The sequence below is a fragment of the Chaetura pelagica genome, unplaced genomic scaffold (assembly GCF_000747805.2).
Source record: "Chaetura pelagica isolate M959 unplaced genomic scaffold, ChaPel_1.0 scaffold1000, whole genome shotgun sequence".
NCBI classification, from domain to species: domain Eukaryota; kingdom Metazoa; phylum Chordata; class Aves; order Apodiformes; family Apodidae; genus Chaetura; species Chaetura pelagica.
The window spans coordinates 20,461-39,121 of NW_009951849.1; the positions used below are offsets into that span (position 1 = coordinate 20,461).

The 18,661-nt window shown below is 49.8% G+C and overlaps 1 protein-coding gene across 1 annotated transcript in view; it reads left to right on the plus strand.

The window, feature by feature from the left end:
• MARCH2 (membrane-associated ring finger (C3HC4) 2, E3 ubiquitin protein ligase) overlaps positions 1–16,963 on the plus strand; it is a 23,161-nt gene extending 6,198 nt beyond the window's left edge. Inside the window, exons 4-5 of the mRNA XM_009993211.1 lie at positions 13,647–13,856; positions 16,805–16,963. Of these exons, the coding sequence (XP_009991513.1) occupies positions 13,647–13,856; positions 16,805–16,963 (369 nt within the window). The remainder of the gene's footprint in view (positions 1–13,646; positions 13,857–16,804) is intronic.
• Positions 16,964–18,661: the final 1,698 nt, after the last annotated feature.

The following is an 18,661-nucleotide window of genomic DNA, read 5'->3' on the forward strand; positions in this document are numbered from 1 at the left end:
TCCTGCTGAGCTGTGGTGCCCTGGCACTGCCCAGTGTTGCCCCCAGTTGAAGGAGAAAGGAGGACATGGTTCATCCAGTCTTTAAGTTCCTCTTGACCATAGGGAGACCAGGTTCCTGATGGGTCCATCATCCTCCCAGAGTTGGAAGGTACAATCCAGGCTCTGGTTGGTGGGTTGGTTTGGTTTTGTTGTTTTTTTTTTATCACAAGGCTGTCTTTATTCTGCTGTTTAAGCAGTCTGCTGTGCTCACATTTCAGTCTTCCTTTGGCCCCTGAAGTTTTTAAGAGCTGCTTGTAACAAAGCCCTTTACATGTGGGGAACAAGGGCAGCTTGGACCAGGCCATCTTCTGACCTCAGAATTCAAGTGTACATCCCCAGAAAGCAATAAGTAAATCAGTGAGTTACACTATAAAAGGCTGTAGTGGTTTGTTTCAGAAGGAGCTTATTCTGTTGAAATACATGTGAGTTCTGTTGGCAGGTGAGCAGGCCAAGTGGATAAGGCAGCTGCTTCTGATGGTGCTGCAGGACATGACTTTAGTGCCTCTTGTCCCATTCAGAGCCCTGGGTCAGGCTGCCCAGAGAGGCTGTGGAGTCTCCTCCTCTGCAGACATTCCAAGCCTGTCTGGACATGTTCCTTTGGGATCTACTGTAGGTGATCCTGCTCTAGCAGAAGGGCTGGACTAAGTGATCTCCAGAGGTCCCTTCCAATCCTGATGATTCTGTGACTAGGGAAGCATGCAAGCTTCAGTTTGCAAAAGTTAATACTCAGTTTTAATGACTGTTTAATTTACAACTGACTGTCATTAACTTGACAGCCCCAGACAAGATAAGGCTTTTAGACCACAATGCTAAACGAAACCAGGTGTTTAGCAAAGCAGTTTGTAGAAGAGCATCAGTGCTTGGGGCTGTCTGAGTCTCATTGCTTGTCTCCCAGCTGCTAAACCATATCAAATGGCTCTTTCACCAAAATCTCTCAAATGGTTGTTTCAGGGGTTGAAAACCACTGCTGTAAAACATTTGGGAAGGGCTATGTCTTGGCTTTGAGGACTCACTGCAAGCAAGTCCAGTAACAGTGAGCTGGTTAGGGCTTATGCTGGCCAAAATCTTGAGGAGAGGCTTCAGATGTTTTAGCTCAAGAGCTAGTAAAGTATTCATGCCCAGAAACAAATATCTTGGGATGTATTAAGAACAGTGTGGCCAGCAGGTCAAGGGAGGTTCTCCTTCCCTCTACTCTGCCCTCCTAAGACCACATAGGAAGCATTGTGTCCAGTTCTGGGCTCCCCAGTTCAAGAGGGACAGGGATCTACTGGAAAGAGTCCAATGGAGGCTACGAGGATGATGAAGGGACTGGAACACCTGCCTGAGGAGGAAAGGCTGAGAAACCTGGGGCTGTTTAGTCTGCAGAAGAGAACACCAAGAGGGGACCTGATGAACGTCTATAAATATCTGCAGGGGGGTGTCAAGAATGGGCCAGTCTCTGTTCAGTGGTGCTTGTGACAGGACGGAGGGAAACAGCACCAAGTGACAACACAGGAAGTTCCACCTCAACATGAGGAGAAACTTCTTTGCTGTGAGGGTGAGGGAGGCCTGGGACAGGCTGCGCAGAGAGGTTGTGGAGTCTCCTTCTCTGGAGACTTTCAAGACCTGTCTGGGCATGTTCCTGTGTGATCTGCCCTGTTCCTGCTGAAAAGAGGTTGTCCCTGCCTTCTGCACCCCCAGCCCTCATGTATTTATAGACATGCATTAGATGCCCTCTCAGTCTACTCAGTCCACTCCTCTCTAGGCTGAAGAGCCCCAGGTCTCTCAGCCTTCCCTTGTAAGGCATGTGCTCCAGTCCCTTCATCATCCTCGTAGCCTCCCTCAGACTCTCTCCAGTAGATCCCAGGGCAGCACTGTGCTCGTGCTCCTTGCCAGGAGGGCTGCAGGACTGGGACCAGCAGCACAGGCTGAGGCGGCAGCTCTGCCAGGTCTCAGTCCGATGCAGTTCAGCTGTACCAGACACCTTGGGTGGGAGGCTCCTGCTGGAGCAAAATAGCTCACCTGGAAAGACCACCTGTTCCTGTTGTACTTCTCCCACCACACTGTAAAATGCTCTGATCCCTGCCTGGGGTCTGGAGAAAATGTCTGGAGGTTCATTTTCTCCTTTTCCTTGAGAGTTGTTACAACTGCACTGGAATCTGCTTGTCAGCAGTGGCACTGAGATCCCATCACCATGGGATGTTTCTTGTGTTTTTTGTTCACTTGGAGGCCAACTTAAAGGCCTTGGCCACTTTCAGAAGCAGGCCTGCTCTTGGCAGAGGCTCTGCCCTTAGCAAAGAGCCCTTCTGAAATAGCTGGTAAGGGCTTTTCCAGCTTCCTGGCACTTGCCATTAATACCCTCTGTCTGCAGCCTGGTGTCATCTTGTCCCCACACCAGATTGGGTCAAACCTCTTAACCACATATTTTTGGGAAGTGTCATCCCCAAGTTGTTAATCTGAGAAAAGGGCTGGGGAAAGAGGCTGCTTAGCAATTTAAAAATGACGTGGTTCCTTCAGTCTTCTTATCAGAAATTCTCTGTTTGTTTCTTATGGGGAGGGGTGGGGGGTGTTTTGAAGCTTTCAGGGAAGTGATGCTCCTTTGTGGGTGCTGTTCAGTAGCTTTGATAAGGTTCTGCTCTTCATCAAATAAAACTGAGAAGTCAAAATAGAAATGAGTGAGTAGAGGAGAAGTGGGATGGAGACTAGAACTGGGAGCAGTGTGGGAACATGCTTTATAGCCATGGGGTTGTTGGAAGGGTCTGTCCCAAATGCAAAAGGCTCTCCAGGCATTCCAGCTGTTTTCTGCTGTCATATGGCCACCATGAAGCCCACAAGAGAATTTGGTGACCACCTGCTGATATTGGTCAGTTGGTGCTTGCTGTTTGCTGTGTTCTACTCTCAGCCTGGGGAGCCTTGGAGCTGCTTGTCGTGGCTGCAGCATCCACTCGTCAGCACTGCTGATCTCCATGGGAATGGGCATTAACCCCAGGAAAGATGAGTGTTGTCTCTGCATGTTTGAAGAGTCTTCAGGAGCAGAGAGGCTGAGAGCTGCCTGTGGGCTGCTGGAGACACCTTGGTTAGCGCTGCAGGGAAGCTGAAATACTTCTGGGGAAGTTGCAGAAAGTTCTTGGAAGTCAGGAAATGCCACAACCAAAATTGCCTTAGTTTTTACTTCCTTTCTCTTGTGCATCTGTGTTGCCCTGTGGTCTCTACGTGGTCACAGACTGTGTTTTCCAGGACAAGTGCATGGGTGAAAGATGCCCACTAGCTAACTTTGTGTATCCTCTGTGTGGTGTGGCTGTGAGCTCTTTATCCCTGCTCAGAAGACAAAATGATTCATTTCCTCATGGGCTTCTCTGGGGTACTTTGCTGTGATAGATGAGCACCTCCCAAACAGTAATTTAATTTTGCAACCTTCTTTAGGGAGGGAAGACAGCAACCTTGTTCAGCATGGGTTAAAGATAATTTTTAATAGAATTGGATTTTAATTTTCTTTAAGCAGCCATTTTTTAATGTTATGGTCTGTTCTATGTAAAAATAGTATTTGCTGCCAATGTGACTGATCCAGGACTGGAGGACTTGTCTGAACCCAGAACCACCTCTGGCAGCCCCCTGGTGAGGGGTCAGTGTCTCCTGCCATTCAGCCTAGCTTGGTTGTTTTTTAACTAAGAAGCTGGTTGGAAGCTGAAAAAAACACAAAAGGCTTTTGTTAACTGTTAGGCTGTGAGATCGATGCTTTTTGGGGCATGTTTTGACCCAGTGCAGGTGAAGATGGTGAGTTGAGCTGCAGTGCCCTGTGCTTGGGAGGGTCTGTAGCCAGAGGGGTAGGACACTGCTGTGCTGGTACCTGCAGGACTTCTGCTTGGCTCACTGAAATGGTCTTCAGCACAGGAGGGTTGTGAACTGGGGCTGTGGAATGAGGAGCACTTTGGTCACAACAACCCCATGCAAAGCTGCAGGCTTGGGGTGAGTGGTTGGAAAACTCCACAGTGGAGAAGGACCTGGGGGTGCTGGTTGACAGCCAGATGACCATGAGCCAGTGTGTGCCCAGGAGGCCAAAAATGCCACCAGCATCCTGGCCTGTATCAGGAATGTTGTGGCCAGCAGGAGTAGAGAGGTGATCGTGCCCCTGTGCTCAGCACTGGTGAGGCTGCACCTCGAGTGCTCTGTGCAGTCCTGGGCCCCTCACTTCCAGAAGGATGTAGAGTTGCTGGAATGTGTCCAGAGGAGCTACCAAGCTGGTGAAAGGTCTGGAGAACAAGTCCTGTGAGGAGAGGCTGAGGGAATTGGGATTGTTTAGTTTGAGGAAGAGGAGGCTGAGGGGAGACCTCATTGCTCTCTGCAACTGCCTGAAAGGAGGTTGTAGGGAGGTGGGAGTTGGGCTCTTCTCTTAAGTGAATAATGACAGGACCAGAGGAAATGGCCTGAAGTTGCCCCAGGGGAGGTTTAGACTGGAGATGAAAAAGAATTTCTTTATTGAAAGAGGGGTTGGACAGTGGAACAGGCTGCCCAGGGAGGTGGTGGAGTCACCACCCCTGGAAGTGTTTAAAAGAAATAGAGATGTGGTGCTGAGGGACATGATTGAAGCACTGAACGGGTAGATGAGGTTATGGTTGGTGGATTTAGGGTATGGTTGAACTTGATGATCTTCAGGGTCCCTTCCAACCAGGATGATTCTATGATTCTATGTTACCAGCAGAGAATGCATTGGCCCAGCCTTGGAGAGCGATGGTTTTCTAGTGTTTGACTTTCCTTCATCAATGTTAGCTTAATATGCATCCATATGTTTACAGGGAAGGGATCTAAATCCATGAGACTCCAGCCAGCATGGCTGGCAGAGTCAAAAAGTGCAAAATACTTTTATGTGTGACCTGGAAGAATATCTAGATGAAATGTTCAGGCCATGAGTTGCACTGCATACAGCTTCCCTGGAACAGGAAAATTTCTTCTTAGTTCCTATAACATTATGCACAGAAATGCAGTTAGTGCCTTGGATTCAGCTTCAGAAAACATCCATATCTTTGCTGTCCAGAGCATTGTAGAAGGTGGTGCACAGCCCTTTGGAAATGAAGTATTGCTTCAGTCTAGGCAGCATTTTTCCCAGGTCACAGATGTTCACACAGTTCTCCAGCCAGGTTTGGGTTTATTTTTCCTAACTTTTTATATCTTAAATCGACTTTGGCCAAACCTTGTTCTTTAGAGTCCTATATTCTATGGAAGGCAGGAAATGCCTCTTGTGATCAGTTAGTCCTTGTCCCCTTAGAAACACAAGTTAGGATGGTCAGTTTGCCCGGAGGTGCCTGACTTTTCTGACTTTAGGAAAACCAGGGTGGGTGCTGTTAGAGGCACCCTGTGTACGAGTCTAAAATGAAACACACTCCTTCAGTGTTCTCCCTTTCACATAAACTCCTTTTTTTGGTTGGTGGCTAAGTCTATCACCAACCTATTTTATCTTACAAAGTGCTGTCCCTGCTGAAGATGCTTTGTCCTCTAGGATTAAAAGATGCTTATTTCTCACTGACTGCTAATAGAATCATAGAATTACAGGGACTGAAAGGGACCTCTGAAGATCATCCAGTCCAACCCCGCCTGCTGCAGCAGGAACACCCAGGGCAGATCACACAGGAACGTGTCCAGATGGATCTCGAAAGTCTCCAGAGAAGGAGACTCCACAACCTCTCTGCGCAGCCTGTCCGAGGCCTCCCTCACCCTCACAGCAAAGAAATTTCTCCTCATGTTGAGGTGGAACTTCCTGTGTTGTCACTTGGTGCTGTTTCCCCCGTCCTATCACAGGCACCACTGAACAGAGACTGGCTCATTCTTGACACCCCCCTGCAGATGTTTATAGACATTCATTAGGTCCCCTCTTGGTCTTCTCTTCTCCAGACTAAACAGCCCCAGGTCTCTCAGCCTTTCCTCATCAGGCAGGTGTTCCAGTCCCTTCGTCATCCTCGGAGCTTTATATTCACGTAATATATATTCACCCACGTAAGCTGGGTATTTTATAGAGGTCAGTGGATTTTTGTTTTGGTCTCATGAGGAAAGCACAACTTCCAGACACAAGTGTCACCTGTAACAAAGCATGTTGAACATTCTCCAAGCTGTTGCTTGGCTTTCTGGGTCCTGTGCAGTGTGGGACACCTCCTGTGGGTCTGCCACCTGCAGTCCTTCTTCTCCACTTCACTAGTCTTCTGTACCACTGTAACTGTGGGAGGTGTTGCTGGGTCTCCAGTACCAGCAAAGTGAGGTTTGCAGGGAGTCAGAGCAGTATCTTTGTTATTCTTCTGTTATTATGAAAATAAATTTTGCCTCTGGGCAGTTGCTGCCCCCTGCCCCCCCCCCCCCCCCCTCAAGTTCAGAGAACTGAGATGTGACACAAACTCCCCCACCCTCCTCCTGCCTTATCTTCCTTGCAGACAGACTTTTTTCTTTGCTTTCCTTGAACTCTTCTGCTGAACTCACTGCACCCTTTGCTCTCTCATGTCTGCTCCTCTGTGCCAGCTTGTTTTTCTCTCACTGCAAGCCCATAATAGACTCCTGTATCTGCTGAGAAATGAATCCCTCTTGGCTCCAGCTGAGTCCCATTCCTTTCTTATCTTTTCCTTTCTCTCTTTGCTTGCATTTGCTTTCTGGAGATGCTTCTCTCAAATCACACCCTGAATCCTCTTGGTATTTCTTCATGCACTCCCTGGCATTGTTATGGTTGGAGTTAATCTTCAAGGTCCCTTCCAACCAGGATAATTCAATGATTCTATGATTGCCCTGCAAACCTGGAACAGCCTCCTTGAGGCCAAAAGTGGAAATACTTTCTCCCTGCACTCTTGGCACTTACCAGTACTAGTCTCTTCCTTCCATGTCCATCTTCACCACTTTGAGCAGCCCTGTCTGTGCCCAGAGGATCCAAAGGAGCTGCTGCTGGGGGGATTTCTCTGGGGTGCAGCTGCTGGTGGTGCCATGATCTCACCTTTGTGCATGTTGTGGCACCAACCACAGAAGCACCCACTGTCATGTAAGAAAGTGTCCTGTGACCTGCAGTGCTGCTGGTCCGTTTCTCTCCTGTCCATCATTTCTAGCACTTCTGCAGCTCTTGCTCTCCTTGGGTCAGCCCAGTTCCCTGTGCTTCCCAGTGGCTGAAGCCAGGCTGAGTGCATCGGGCCTGTGCCAGGAGGGGTTCAGCTTGTTGAGGTCTGTGGAGCATCGAGGGCAGGTGGTTGTGCAGTGGAGAAAGGAAGCTGAGGAAGGACAACCTTGCAGCATTTAACTGTTCTGCTTGCAGTGCTAGGGATGTTTCTGGGTGTTGGCTTCCTGAGCCTGCTGGGCTGCCCTTGGAGCATGGTGGCCTGGAAGGAGGTTCTAGCCAGGCACCTGCCTGAGCAGCCACAGGATAACTATTCAGTGGACAGAAAGATCATGAGATATTTTATAAAAATCTTTTGGTTGGAAAAATCCTGTAAGATCATCTAATCCAACTGTTAGCCCAGCACTGGTGAGGCCACCACTAACCCATGTCCCTCAGCACCACATCAACATGGCTTGGAAATCTCTCCAGGGATGGAGACTCCACCCCTTCCCTGGGCAGCCTGGGCCAGGGCCTGACAAACCTTTCCAGGAAGAAACTGTTCCCAAGATCCAATCTAAACCTCCCCTGGCACTACCTGAGGCCATTTCCTCTGGTCCCATCACTTGTTCCTGGGGAGCAGAGCCCGACCCCCCTGGCTCCAACCTCCTCTCAGGCAGCTGCAGAGCCAGCAGGTCTCCCCTCAGCTCCTTGTCTCCAGGCTGAACCCCCAGCTCCCTCAGCTGCTCCTGCTCACACTTGTGCTCCAGCTCCTTCCCCAGCCCCACTGCCCTTCTCTGGACATGCTGCAGCCCCTCAATGTTCTTGTCGTGGGGGGCCCAGACCTGACTCCAGAATTCGAGGTGCTGCCTCATCAGTGCCCAGCACAGGGAGCTTTCCCATGTTTACTCAATAATTTTTCCTACAAAAAGTGTTTAATCTGATTGACCACTTTTTTTGATTTTTTTGCAAGGCTTGTTTTAAGTCCCACGTGCAGCTTCCTCCAGCCACTGCTCCTGTTGTGCCTGTGCCATGTTGTGGCTGTGAAGTATTTGGGGAACTTTGTGGCAGGGGCAGCTGGTGGGATTGGCAGGTCATGCTCTCACCAGAGCAGCTGGTCCAACTGTGAGAGACTGATGGCCAGAGACTGCTGATCCCACTGGTACTGGTCCTGTTGGTCCCACCTGGCACAGGATGCCATCAGCTGGCCTGTGAGTGCTGTGTGCAGCGTGGCCTGAGAGGGGCTGGCAGCTCACAGCCAGGCACGGTTTGCAACACAAGGTGAGCTGAAAGAATCAATGAAAGGTTCTTCTCAAACACCCACTTGTAGCCTCCCAGAAGAACTGCAAGGTGCTGAGCACTGCTGGGACAGTTCCTCATCTGTCTGTTCCCCTTAGTCCCAAGTGGCAGAATGCAGCCTGGCTCTGAGACATGCAGGGTAGCTGGGATGGACTGTCAGGGATACACTTCTGTGATACTGTGAGCTCTGCTCTTGGCTTTCAGAGGAGCTGATGATCTGATGCCTTTTTCTGCCTTTCTCCTGCCTTCTGTCACCTGGAGCTCACCCTAGTTTCATGGCCACTGCAACACCCAAATATCATAGACTCACAGAGTCTTCAGGGTTGGAAGGGACCTCTGAAGATCATCTCATCCAACCTGCTAGAGCAGGGTCACCTACAGTAGATCTCACAGGAACATGTCCAGAAGGGTTTGGAATGTCTCCAGAGATGGAGACTCCACAACCTCTCTAGGCAGCCTGTCCCAGGGCTCTGTTACCCTCATAGTAAAGAAGTTTTTCCTTATGTTTAACTTGAACCTCTTGTTTGTGCCCATTGCCCCTTGTCCTGTCACCGGACACTGCAGCAAAGACTGGTCCCGTCTTCCTGAAACCCCCTGTAGATACTTATAAGCACTGATGAGATTCCCCCTCAGTCTCCTCCAGGCTGAACAGCCCCAGCTCCCTTAGCCTTTCCTCACAGAGCAGATGCTCCAGTCCCCTCAGCATCTTTGTGGTCTGTCCTGAGCTCCTCTCCAGCAGGTCACCCCCCCAGCTTGTACATGGGGTTATTCCTCCCTAGGTGCAGTGTCAGATCCTTGTAATCTGTGAGTCCAAGAAACAAATGCCCTTCCACAACCTGCTGATGCCAGTAGAAAGAACATCTGGGAGAGCCTTAGGGTCCTGGTGGAGGACAAAGAAAAATGGTTGTACCCAGAGTAACATCATTTCCAGCAGAGTGTCCTGGGACCCAGCTCATAGTCACAGAGGGCAGCAAGCAGCCAGCTCTCCCCCTTTCCCTTTAGTTTCCCTGCAGCTTGGAAGCACTTGGGTTTTGGACTTTGCCTGGGAGAAGACCAAGTTGTTCTTTTGTTGCTTTCCCAAGTTTACTGAGTAGTTTTTCCTATAAAAATTGTTTAATCTGACTAACCACTTTTTTGATTGTTTGCAAGGTTTATTTTGAGTCCTGTATGCATCAGTGTGCTGCTCTGCCAGAAACCCTGTGCCCTTAGGGTGGCTTATTGTATTCTTTTTTTTACTGTGTCAGTGGATATTGGGAAAGTACATCAACTACTTCAAAAGGAAGTTAATTTGCTTCCTGCCTTTACATGTTTGATTCCCATTTTAGGGAGGAAGAAGGAGTTTTGAAGGTCACAAGGAATATAAATAGAATAAGATGCATGAAAATACACACATGCCTTCAGTCCCTGAGATTCTTATTGTATAAGGGTCAAAAGTGAATCAAGATGTCTTCTTAGGGGAATGGTGTGTTCTGGGATTGCTGCTGTAGGTCCAGTCAGGGTAATTCAGCATTCACCTGAGTGCTGAATAGCTGGGGCAGCTGGGTGCTGGTTGGAAAGCCAGGCACACAGCCAGGGCCTTGAATGGTGGAGCTGCCACTGCCGTGTTTGTAGGAGCAGCTTTACTGGGTAGATGACTTGCTGTCCACCCTCACTTCCTCTTAGGTTGCTCAGGACTGTGTGTGTGGTCCTTATCTTCCCCGCACAGCTCATCAGCACTAATCTCATCTGCAGAGAAACCACACAAGGGGTGACTTGCAGGTCTGCCTCCCTTCTGCCAGCTCCTCCTGTCCAAACCACAGTTGTGGCTGCTCTGAAATTTCTCTCTGGCCATCAAGTTGTGCTCAGAATGGCTTTAAAAATGCTTGTCCTCTGTTATTGCAGTTGCTCTGTGCTCTGCAGCTCCCAGGTTGCTCTCTAGCTTCATTTGCTCTTGCTCTGTTTGGGTCTCTCAGATGCTTCTGGTCATATATCTAAAATATCTTGCTTGTCAGTCCTCCCAGCTGAAGTTCCTGGCCAGGCTCTTTTCCACTGCTGCAGCTTCCTCCTCTGTTCTGGGCCAGCCTAGTGTCCCATCACAGGTGCCTGCAGAGCTCCCTGTGCTGCTGCCAGGGCTCTGACCATCCCAGCATGTTGCTGTTCCTTGCCTGAACTTGCCATCTCCTGCTTTCCTTTCCTATTTCAGCAAATATTGTCTGCACTTCTCACCCCATCCTCATCCCCCTGCTGCCTCGTGCTGTACATGCCTCATGTCAGACTCTGGAGTTAAATCTGCTCAGACCTGTGTGCCCCTTTCCATGATCCCTTCTGGGCCAACACTTTCTGCTTGCCTTTCTGGCCAGAATCACAGAATTGTCAAGAGTTGGAAGGGACCTCTAGAGATCATCTAGTCCAACTCTCCCACTGAAGTAGAATAACCTAGAGCACTTTACACAGGGCTGCATCCATGGAGACTCCACACCCTCTCTGGGCAGCCTGTCCCAGTGCCTTGTGACTCTCACTGTAAGGAAGTTTTTTCTTATGTTCAACTGGAACTTTCCATGTTCCAACTTGTGCTTGTTGCCTCTCATTCTGACACTGGGAACTATGGAGAAGAGCCTGTCTCCATCCTCCTTGCACCCACCCTTTGGATACTTGTATACATACAAGCCAGCCATGAACTCAGGTTACTTGTGCTGTTTTGACCAGTGTGGCCTCACTAATTCCCTGCACACCTGCCACCACCCTTCTGTATTGCTATTTAAACAGTGGTTTCCCCTGTAGGGAAGGAGCTCTGTGTGCATAGGACTCAGATCCCTTTTCATGCTGCCGGTTCAGAAGTTGGCACCTTGCTCTGAGTCTGGCAGTGGGATTTGCCTGCCTGGCCCTGGCTGCCTCGGGGATATTCCCTTCCTTGTTGTCATCCTTTGACTCAGGTTCAACAACAATGCTCTCGATCCCCTCCCCCCCAGGTAGGGAAGGAGAGAGAGAAAGAGAGAGAGACTTGGCTGGATTGAAAACTAAACTACACAGCTTTAATTAAACACTAATGATAAAAGAAAATATATACAATTATATACAAATATGTTCAGGTATGAGCAAAAGTCTCTTACCTCCCCCTACCCCCAGTAACTCCCACAGCATCTCCTTAGCTGGGAACACTCCCAAAAAGTTCTGGAGCTGCCAGAGAGCACAGAGTGATGAGGGTCAGGAGAGCTGGAGCCTGGGGGTCCACGGAGAGGGACGGACGGAGGCCTCCGCAGGCACTGGCCATGGTGGAGGAGAAGGGAAGAAGAAAAAAGAAGGAAGTTGTCTTGTGTGCTCTCTGTCCTTCCTCTGAGCTTACGTGGATACATGGAATGGAATATCTCTGGCCAGTTTTGCTGTCTGTCTAACAGCCTCCTGCGAGGGGGTCAGAGATCTCCCTGTAGCGTCTGAGCCGGCAGAGTGAAGGTGCCACCTTGAAGCCTCAGTAGTTAGAGAAACATTCCTCTCTTATCAGCCTTAGTTGGAACACTCTGGTGCTCATTCAAAGAAAGCTTGCTGAAGGAAAAAAAAATCAGTAAAAGGAAGATTGGCTTCATCCTGGCTCAAACCAGGACACCTATGCTGACTGTGCCTTTTCAATCACGTTCTCCAATTATTATTTTTTGGAGAAAAATCAAATCATAAATGAGACCAGTCATCCTCATGCAGGAAAGAAGGAAGGATCCAGCAGCCCAGCACACACAACTCCCAGAAAAAAACGTGCTGTAACAACTCTGGGTATTGGTAGGAACCATAGCTGCTTGCTGTTCCAAAAAAAGGAAGGGAAAGGCTGAAAAGATGATCATCCCAGGAAAACTAGAACAATTGCTGCTGTCAAAGTCAAGTATCTAAAATGAACCCATGGTGGAAGCAAGTCCAGACTCCTTAAATGTTTAGAGATTGCCTGATGAGGGAAACCTGCCAGCCACAGAGAAGCTGCTGGTTTGTAAGAGCTGCGAAAGAGAACTTGCAAAGCCTCTTGGAAACACAGAGCAAAGTGCTGTAACCCCCACCACGATGCAGCAAGAGAGCAAATGGAAAGGAATACACCAGAATCTGCTCTGCCCTGGTCCTGGCAGGTCTGTTCTGCCTGCACTGTGGTGGCCAGCAGGTGACCACTAGCACTGGAAAGGCCATGGGATTTTGCAGTCATGAGGCGGAGTCTTCAGCAGCTATGTCTGTGTGATGCTCTCTTGTCCCTTCATGGTCACTTGTGATCCACTGAGATCTGAGAGGAAGCAGTGGAGGCTCTACCCACCCAGCTGAGCTTGGTGTCCCTCCTCACCTGACAGATGTGCTGCTTTCTCTTTAGAAATGGCCGAATGCTTTCTCAGTGAGAAAGATGCAGATTTGGGCATAGGTTGTTCTGTAAAAGAAAATGGGTTTGTCTTTCCTTCCCCAGCAGCACCAAGGCCCATTGGGTGCTCTCCTGCTTTGTCTGCTCAGGTGCACAGCTTTCTGCAAGTTACTCATTTTCTTCTTGCTTTTTTATTGTTCTTTTCCCCTCAAGGGAAAAACAGCCTTGTTTCTGTTGCTGAAGTGACAGGCTGTTTTCCTCTGTCATCACCTCAGTGCTCATACCAGGTGTGGGGGTGTTTGCCTTCCCTGCTGAGGGCCCTGCAGGGCACCCCAAAGCAGCAGTGCTGCGGATCACACTAGCCCCACTCCAGCTGTGTCCTGGAGAGCACTGCTGCAGAGCTATCTTGCACAGTCTTTCAGGTGAACCTGGACATTTCGTATTTTATATAAATCAGGAGGAAAATGCTAAAACCCTGTGATTATTCAAAAGGAACCAGAGGGCTTGATTTGGGACAGCTGCCCTTGTGGCTAGGCCTGGCCACAGACCACAGTTCCCCAGTGCCCCATAGCCCGTACACCAGCTGCAGAGTCCTCGGTATGTTTCCACTGAAACTCAGTCCAAGACCTGTTTGATCTTTCCTAGGCCAGGCTTTACTGCACCAACCTCCCTGTCTCTGCTGGCTGCTCCTCCCTGCTCCAGTAAAGAGCCCAGTCAGCTCCTGTATTTCCTACTGCCTACCCCTGCAGATATGCTTCAGTTGTCTCCTCCTTTCCCTTGTTGGTTGTTAAAAAAACATTTGATGCTCTCCAGCTCTATTTTTGTGAAGGTTTATGTGAGTTAAGTGCATGCACCAGGTACATGCAGACCTCAGAGAGGTGCCAGAGATGTCAGAGCTTCCCAGCACAGCTGCCCTGTCCCACCAGCCCGTCGTGTGCTCTGCTAATGCCCTGTCTCCCTTCCTTCCTGCAGTGGCTGAAGGATCCCGGTCCGCGCAATGAGAAGAGGACCCTTTTCTGTGACATGGTGTGTTTCCTGTTCATTACTCCCCTGGCAGCCATCTCTGGCTGGCTGTGTCTGCGTGGGGCCCAGGATCACCTGCAGTTCAACAGCCGGCTGGAGGCCATCGGCCTCATCGCACTGACTATTGCACTTTTCACAATCTACGTCCTTTGGACACTGGTAAGTGTCTGCTGCCCGGGCCTGGTTCTGTCCACAGGGAGATCCAAGCTGTGGTTTGCACCACATGGGTGCAGCCAGCATTTCTGACTCCCCTTGTGAGAAAACCTTGGGCTCCTTCTCTTGAATGTCCATTTAATTATCTTCACATGGAAGCCGCTAAAGTTGTTGCTGAGAATAAGAAACCACTTCCTGATCATCTGCCTTCCAGATGGACACACGAGCTGTGTTCCCTGGGGTGTCATGTACCCGGGTGCAGACATGCTCAAGGTCTGGTGCTGGCCAGGCAGTGCTCCAGGGGTTGTGCCCGTTCCTGTTTTCAAGGAGAAACACAAACTTGGTACCCAGGTGGTTTAGGGGAAAAATAAAATCTGGAAAATGTTTGACCCCTAAATAATCTGCCATCCTATCCCTCCATGCTTTGTGCTGCCCAGCACAGGTTGGCCATGCCCAAAGGACGTGCACACTGGTTCTTGGGGATCTCTGTGGCCCACAACTAAAAAAATTCCTACACGGTATTTTTAAGATGTCAGGAGCACAGAAGGACTTGTACAAGAAACACTCTGGCCATGGGGAGACCTGACTTATGTCCTGTAGTGTGGCTTTTGGACTTGAGCTAAAAAAAAAGCATTCCTGTTAGAGTCATGGAATCATAGAATAGTTTGGATTGGAAGGCCCCTTACAGCTCGTCTAGTTCCAGCCTCTGCAGTATGCAGGGACACCTCCCACCAGCCCAGGCTGCTCCAAGCCCCATCCAACCTGCCCTTCAACACTGCCAGGGATGGGGCAGCCACAGCTTCCCTGGGCAACCTGGGCCAGGGTCTCACCACCCTTACAGGAAAGAATTTCTTCCTAAATTCTAATCTCAATCTCCCATCTTTAATCTTTAAACTGTTCCCCCCTCCCATCACTCCCTGCCCTTGTCAAAAGCCCCTCCCCAGCTTTCCTGGTGCTCTTAAGGTCTCCCTGGAGCCTTCTCTTCTCCAGGCTGAACACCCCAACTCTCCCAACCTGTAAAAGCCCTGTGTGTGCCCCTGTCCTGTCAATACCCTTTTCCAGCTGCTTGGTGGGCAGCACTACTTTGGGAAGGGAGGAAGTGCAGTTACTGGAGGAAAAATATTAAACCCCCAAAAAGCTGGCAGTGCTGTGGGCACTAGAAATGCCACAGCCCATTTCCCTCCCATCTTGTGCTCTGACCTCTGAGTAACAGCTTTCCTTGGGCTTAGGACATTCCTGGCAACTCTCCCACATGGACTCGGGTGCCAGGGGAGTGTGAGTTGGTGCTGCAGCCTTTGCTGTGCAGGCTGCCTGCAGCAAGGGTGGTTCATAGGTGATGCCAGCAGCATGCAACACAGCACGCAGGGAAGTGTTGAGGAAAGTCTCCCCTGTTGCATGTACCTGCTGCTTAGGGTTATTTCTGTAGAAAGCAAAGCTGAAATTGGAAACATTAAGAGGAAGGGCTGCTGTTGTTGTCCCAGGACTGATCTGGAGGAGCTGGAATTCTGGAGTAAGTGTAAAAATGTTTTTTTGTGAAAGAATGAGTCCTGACTAAAATGGATCTAGTTCTACTGTGCTTCACATTTCCTTGAGCAGAGAAAGACATAAAGTGAAGCCCCTTTGTCCACATTTACTGTATTCAAGTGCAGTTATCCCATGCTGCCATGGGCACAAAGTTCCCGTTCCATGGGTGGGTGGTGATGGCTGTGATCAGGGTGAGGATCACACTGGCCAAGGTGTGGCTTGATGTGGAGCAGGAGTTTTCCTTGAGGTTTGCATAAATATCTCCCCATTCACACAGTGTCTCCCAAGGCTGCAAGAGCAAACAGCCTTATTCCCACAGTTGTTACTACACCAGGAAAAAGTGTTCAATAAGCCGAATTACCTCGATGCTGCGGCACGACTCCATTTCTCATAGCAGGTGTCTGAGACCTACCCAAAAGCACCAGGAACACCAACTTTTCCTTCTCAGATACACTTCTGGTAGTTCCTACTTGCCAGCTAAATGGTTCCTGTACTTTTACAAAGTACAAAAGCCTGGTTTTGATGAGTGGCTGCCTAGATTCAGTATTTCATTTTCTTGCTTGCAATTTCTAGGAAAATCAATAGGAGGGAAATGTCTGCTGGTTTTAGTCCTTCCTCAAGAAATTCTAGAGAAGTTTTATTTCAAAGCTAAGGAATCAGCAGGAGCTGGGAGAAGATCTGTAGTGGTGTTAACGGTGAAGGAACACAGCAAGGAGCCCAGCCCGCCGGGGAAGCACAGCTGAAAGCTCCCTCTTGTAGCGTTGCTGTGGAACTGCAGGGCAGGCACATTCCTCTGGGTCAGGCTGGACGGGTCCCCTCCAGCCTTGGCATCCTCTCGTCTCCCCCCGAATGCCCTAAGTCTCCCAGGCCACAGCATGGCCAGAAAAAATTAGGCCAACTGATGTGCTGTAGTTGCAGACCAGGGAGAGAAGGCTTTTGCAAAGGGCAGAGAAGATCCACCAGGATAGGTGAGATAGGAGGCTGGTTAGATTTAGCCACTTGAGGCTGGTCCTGCTGAGAACCCCTCGTTTTGCCTAGACTAGGGGCTGAGTTCAGCCCATGACCAGAGTGAGGAGGTGAGCTGTGGTTCCTCCCTGCCACATCTCACCAGCCTGGTACCAAACCCAGCTGAGCAATCCCTGTCCCTCTGCCTGGTGCTGCCAAGAAGGCCCCTTTAGCTGGACCATGCACAGCCTGGTGTTACTAGGAATTCCTTCATTCCTCATCAGAGGTGTGGGACCTGGGGTGCCCCAAGCTGTTTCATGGTCAGTGCTGCCTCCCTTGGCTAGGGAGGCATGACAAGGAATATAGAGAGAGCAGATGGGTGAGCAGAGCACGTAGAGGGCAGTTGAGTGACCACCTCCCCAGACCTCTCTGAGCTTGCCCCCTGTGATGGGTTGGTAACCAGCCCGTGCGTTATCGCCCGCCAGGTCTCGTTCCGCTACCACTGCCAGTTGTACTCAGAGTGGAGAAGGACCAACCAGAAAGTCCGTCTGATGATCCCGGCCTCGCGGAGCCCTCACCCCGTGCCCCACTCCCTGCTCTCAGCCAAGCTCATGAAGAAGACTGCGGATGAAACCACCGTGTGAGCCATCCCTGGGCGCTGCTCCCCGTGGGTGCGGGGCCGGGGCAGAAGCAGAGGGGACCCGGTGTCCCTGCATGCGCAGGGAACGTGGCCCTGGTGGCACTAAAGCAATCGTCCCACCCCGAAGGACTTGGTGGTCAGCACGTGCTTTATGCTGTGGCAAGTGGACAGAGAATCAATGTTCGGCATGTGAAATGGCCCAAAAGAGCCAGATGGCAGAACACACCTGTCTGCAGGGACACTTTCCTCTAACTAAATACCATACTTGGAAAATATCTCCATATATATATATATATATGTATCTATCTATATATAATATTATTTTTTAATGGCCATGCATATTGTGTTTCAGTCCTTTTGTTTTGATGTTCTAAGCTTCAGTATAGAAGCAGGCAGCCTGATCTCATTCAGAGGTTAAATCTATGCCTTTTCTCCAAAAGAACACTTTTTGTTGGCTGTTCTGAAAGTCCCCTTCTTTGCACTAAATTGGTTTTGATAATACTGCAGCAGCCTCTCCCATTACTTTTTGGTCTCTTCTGTGGTGTTTCTGTCCTTTCTAGAAAGTTGTGTGTTTTTAATAATTATTATAATCTCAGAAGGAGTAAAATTATGTAATACTGAATGGAGATATTTTGTATTGTGAAGTACTGTAATTTTGAGAATTTCAAAAGAAGTTTCAAAATGAGAAAATCTTTTCCTGTGCAGACGTGATCTCATAAAATGCTTTCCTTGCAGATCCTGGCTTGTCCCCAGGACCCGGATGCACTCAGCTCCTGGTATGTCTGGCAAAGGTAGATGGAGGATCTGAGGGTGGGCAGTGATGGCTCATACTGGCTAAACCCACCATTGCCTTTTGCTTTTAAAAGATTCAGAAAGGAACTTTCCTGACCCCAAAAGGTGAGAGTTGGAGTCTCTGTTTGCTGATACCTTTCCCCATCCTGAGGCTGGACCTCTCCTAGTGTCAGTCACAGACACCCCTGGGGGGACAGGCCGTGCTCAGCACAGGAGGCCTGGGCTGTCTCTGCGCCTTATTTGCACATTCCTTGGCAGCAGCTGGAGGAGCTGCTGTGATTTGGTTCATCCCGGAACACGCTGCCTGTTAGGTGTCTTCTAGTGAAACACCCCAAGTTCACTGGTTCCCAGAGAACAGGCTCTGGGCCCTTTCTCCTGTGGGGCTGGCATTCCTCCTCCTCCTTCATCCTTCAGCACATCCAGCTAACGAACCCCTGTCTTGGTGTGCCCAGTCTGAGTTTGGCTGTAGTCCTTTCCTCTCTGCTGCCTCCCCACCCTGCCAGACCATGTCTGGGCTTGGTGCTGTGCTGTCCTGAGCCCCGTGGGTGGAATGGACCCCAAGGACATTTGAGGTAGGGGGACTCCAAGGGACCTGTGTCCCTGCAGCATGTGCTGGTAGTCACATGGCATGTCCCCTGGACCCAAGTGGATCAATCAAGTGGATCATGCCCTGTTAGACTGAGACCTGTAGTTTCTTGAATTCAAAGCACAATGTGTCATTCCTTATCTAGCTGCAAAGCAGGATGCTTTTCCTTTTGTGTCCCCTGTTCCCTGACCCTAGGCTGGAAGTCACCGGTGGCAGGAGCAGCAGTGCCCAGTGCTCTCTCCCAGCCCTGGGGCCTGTGGCTGCTCTGTCCTTCATCTCCTGCCCCAGGTTTCTCATGTACCTCATTGGTAGCCCAGCACGTCT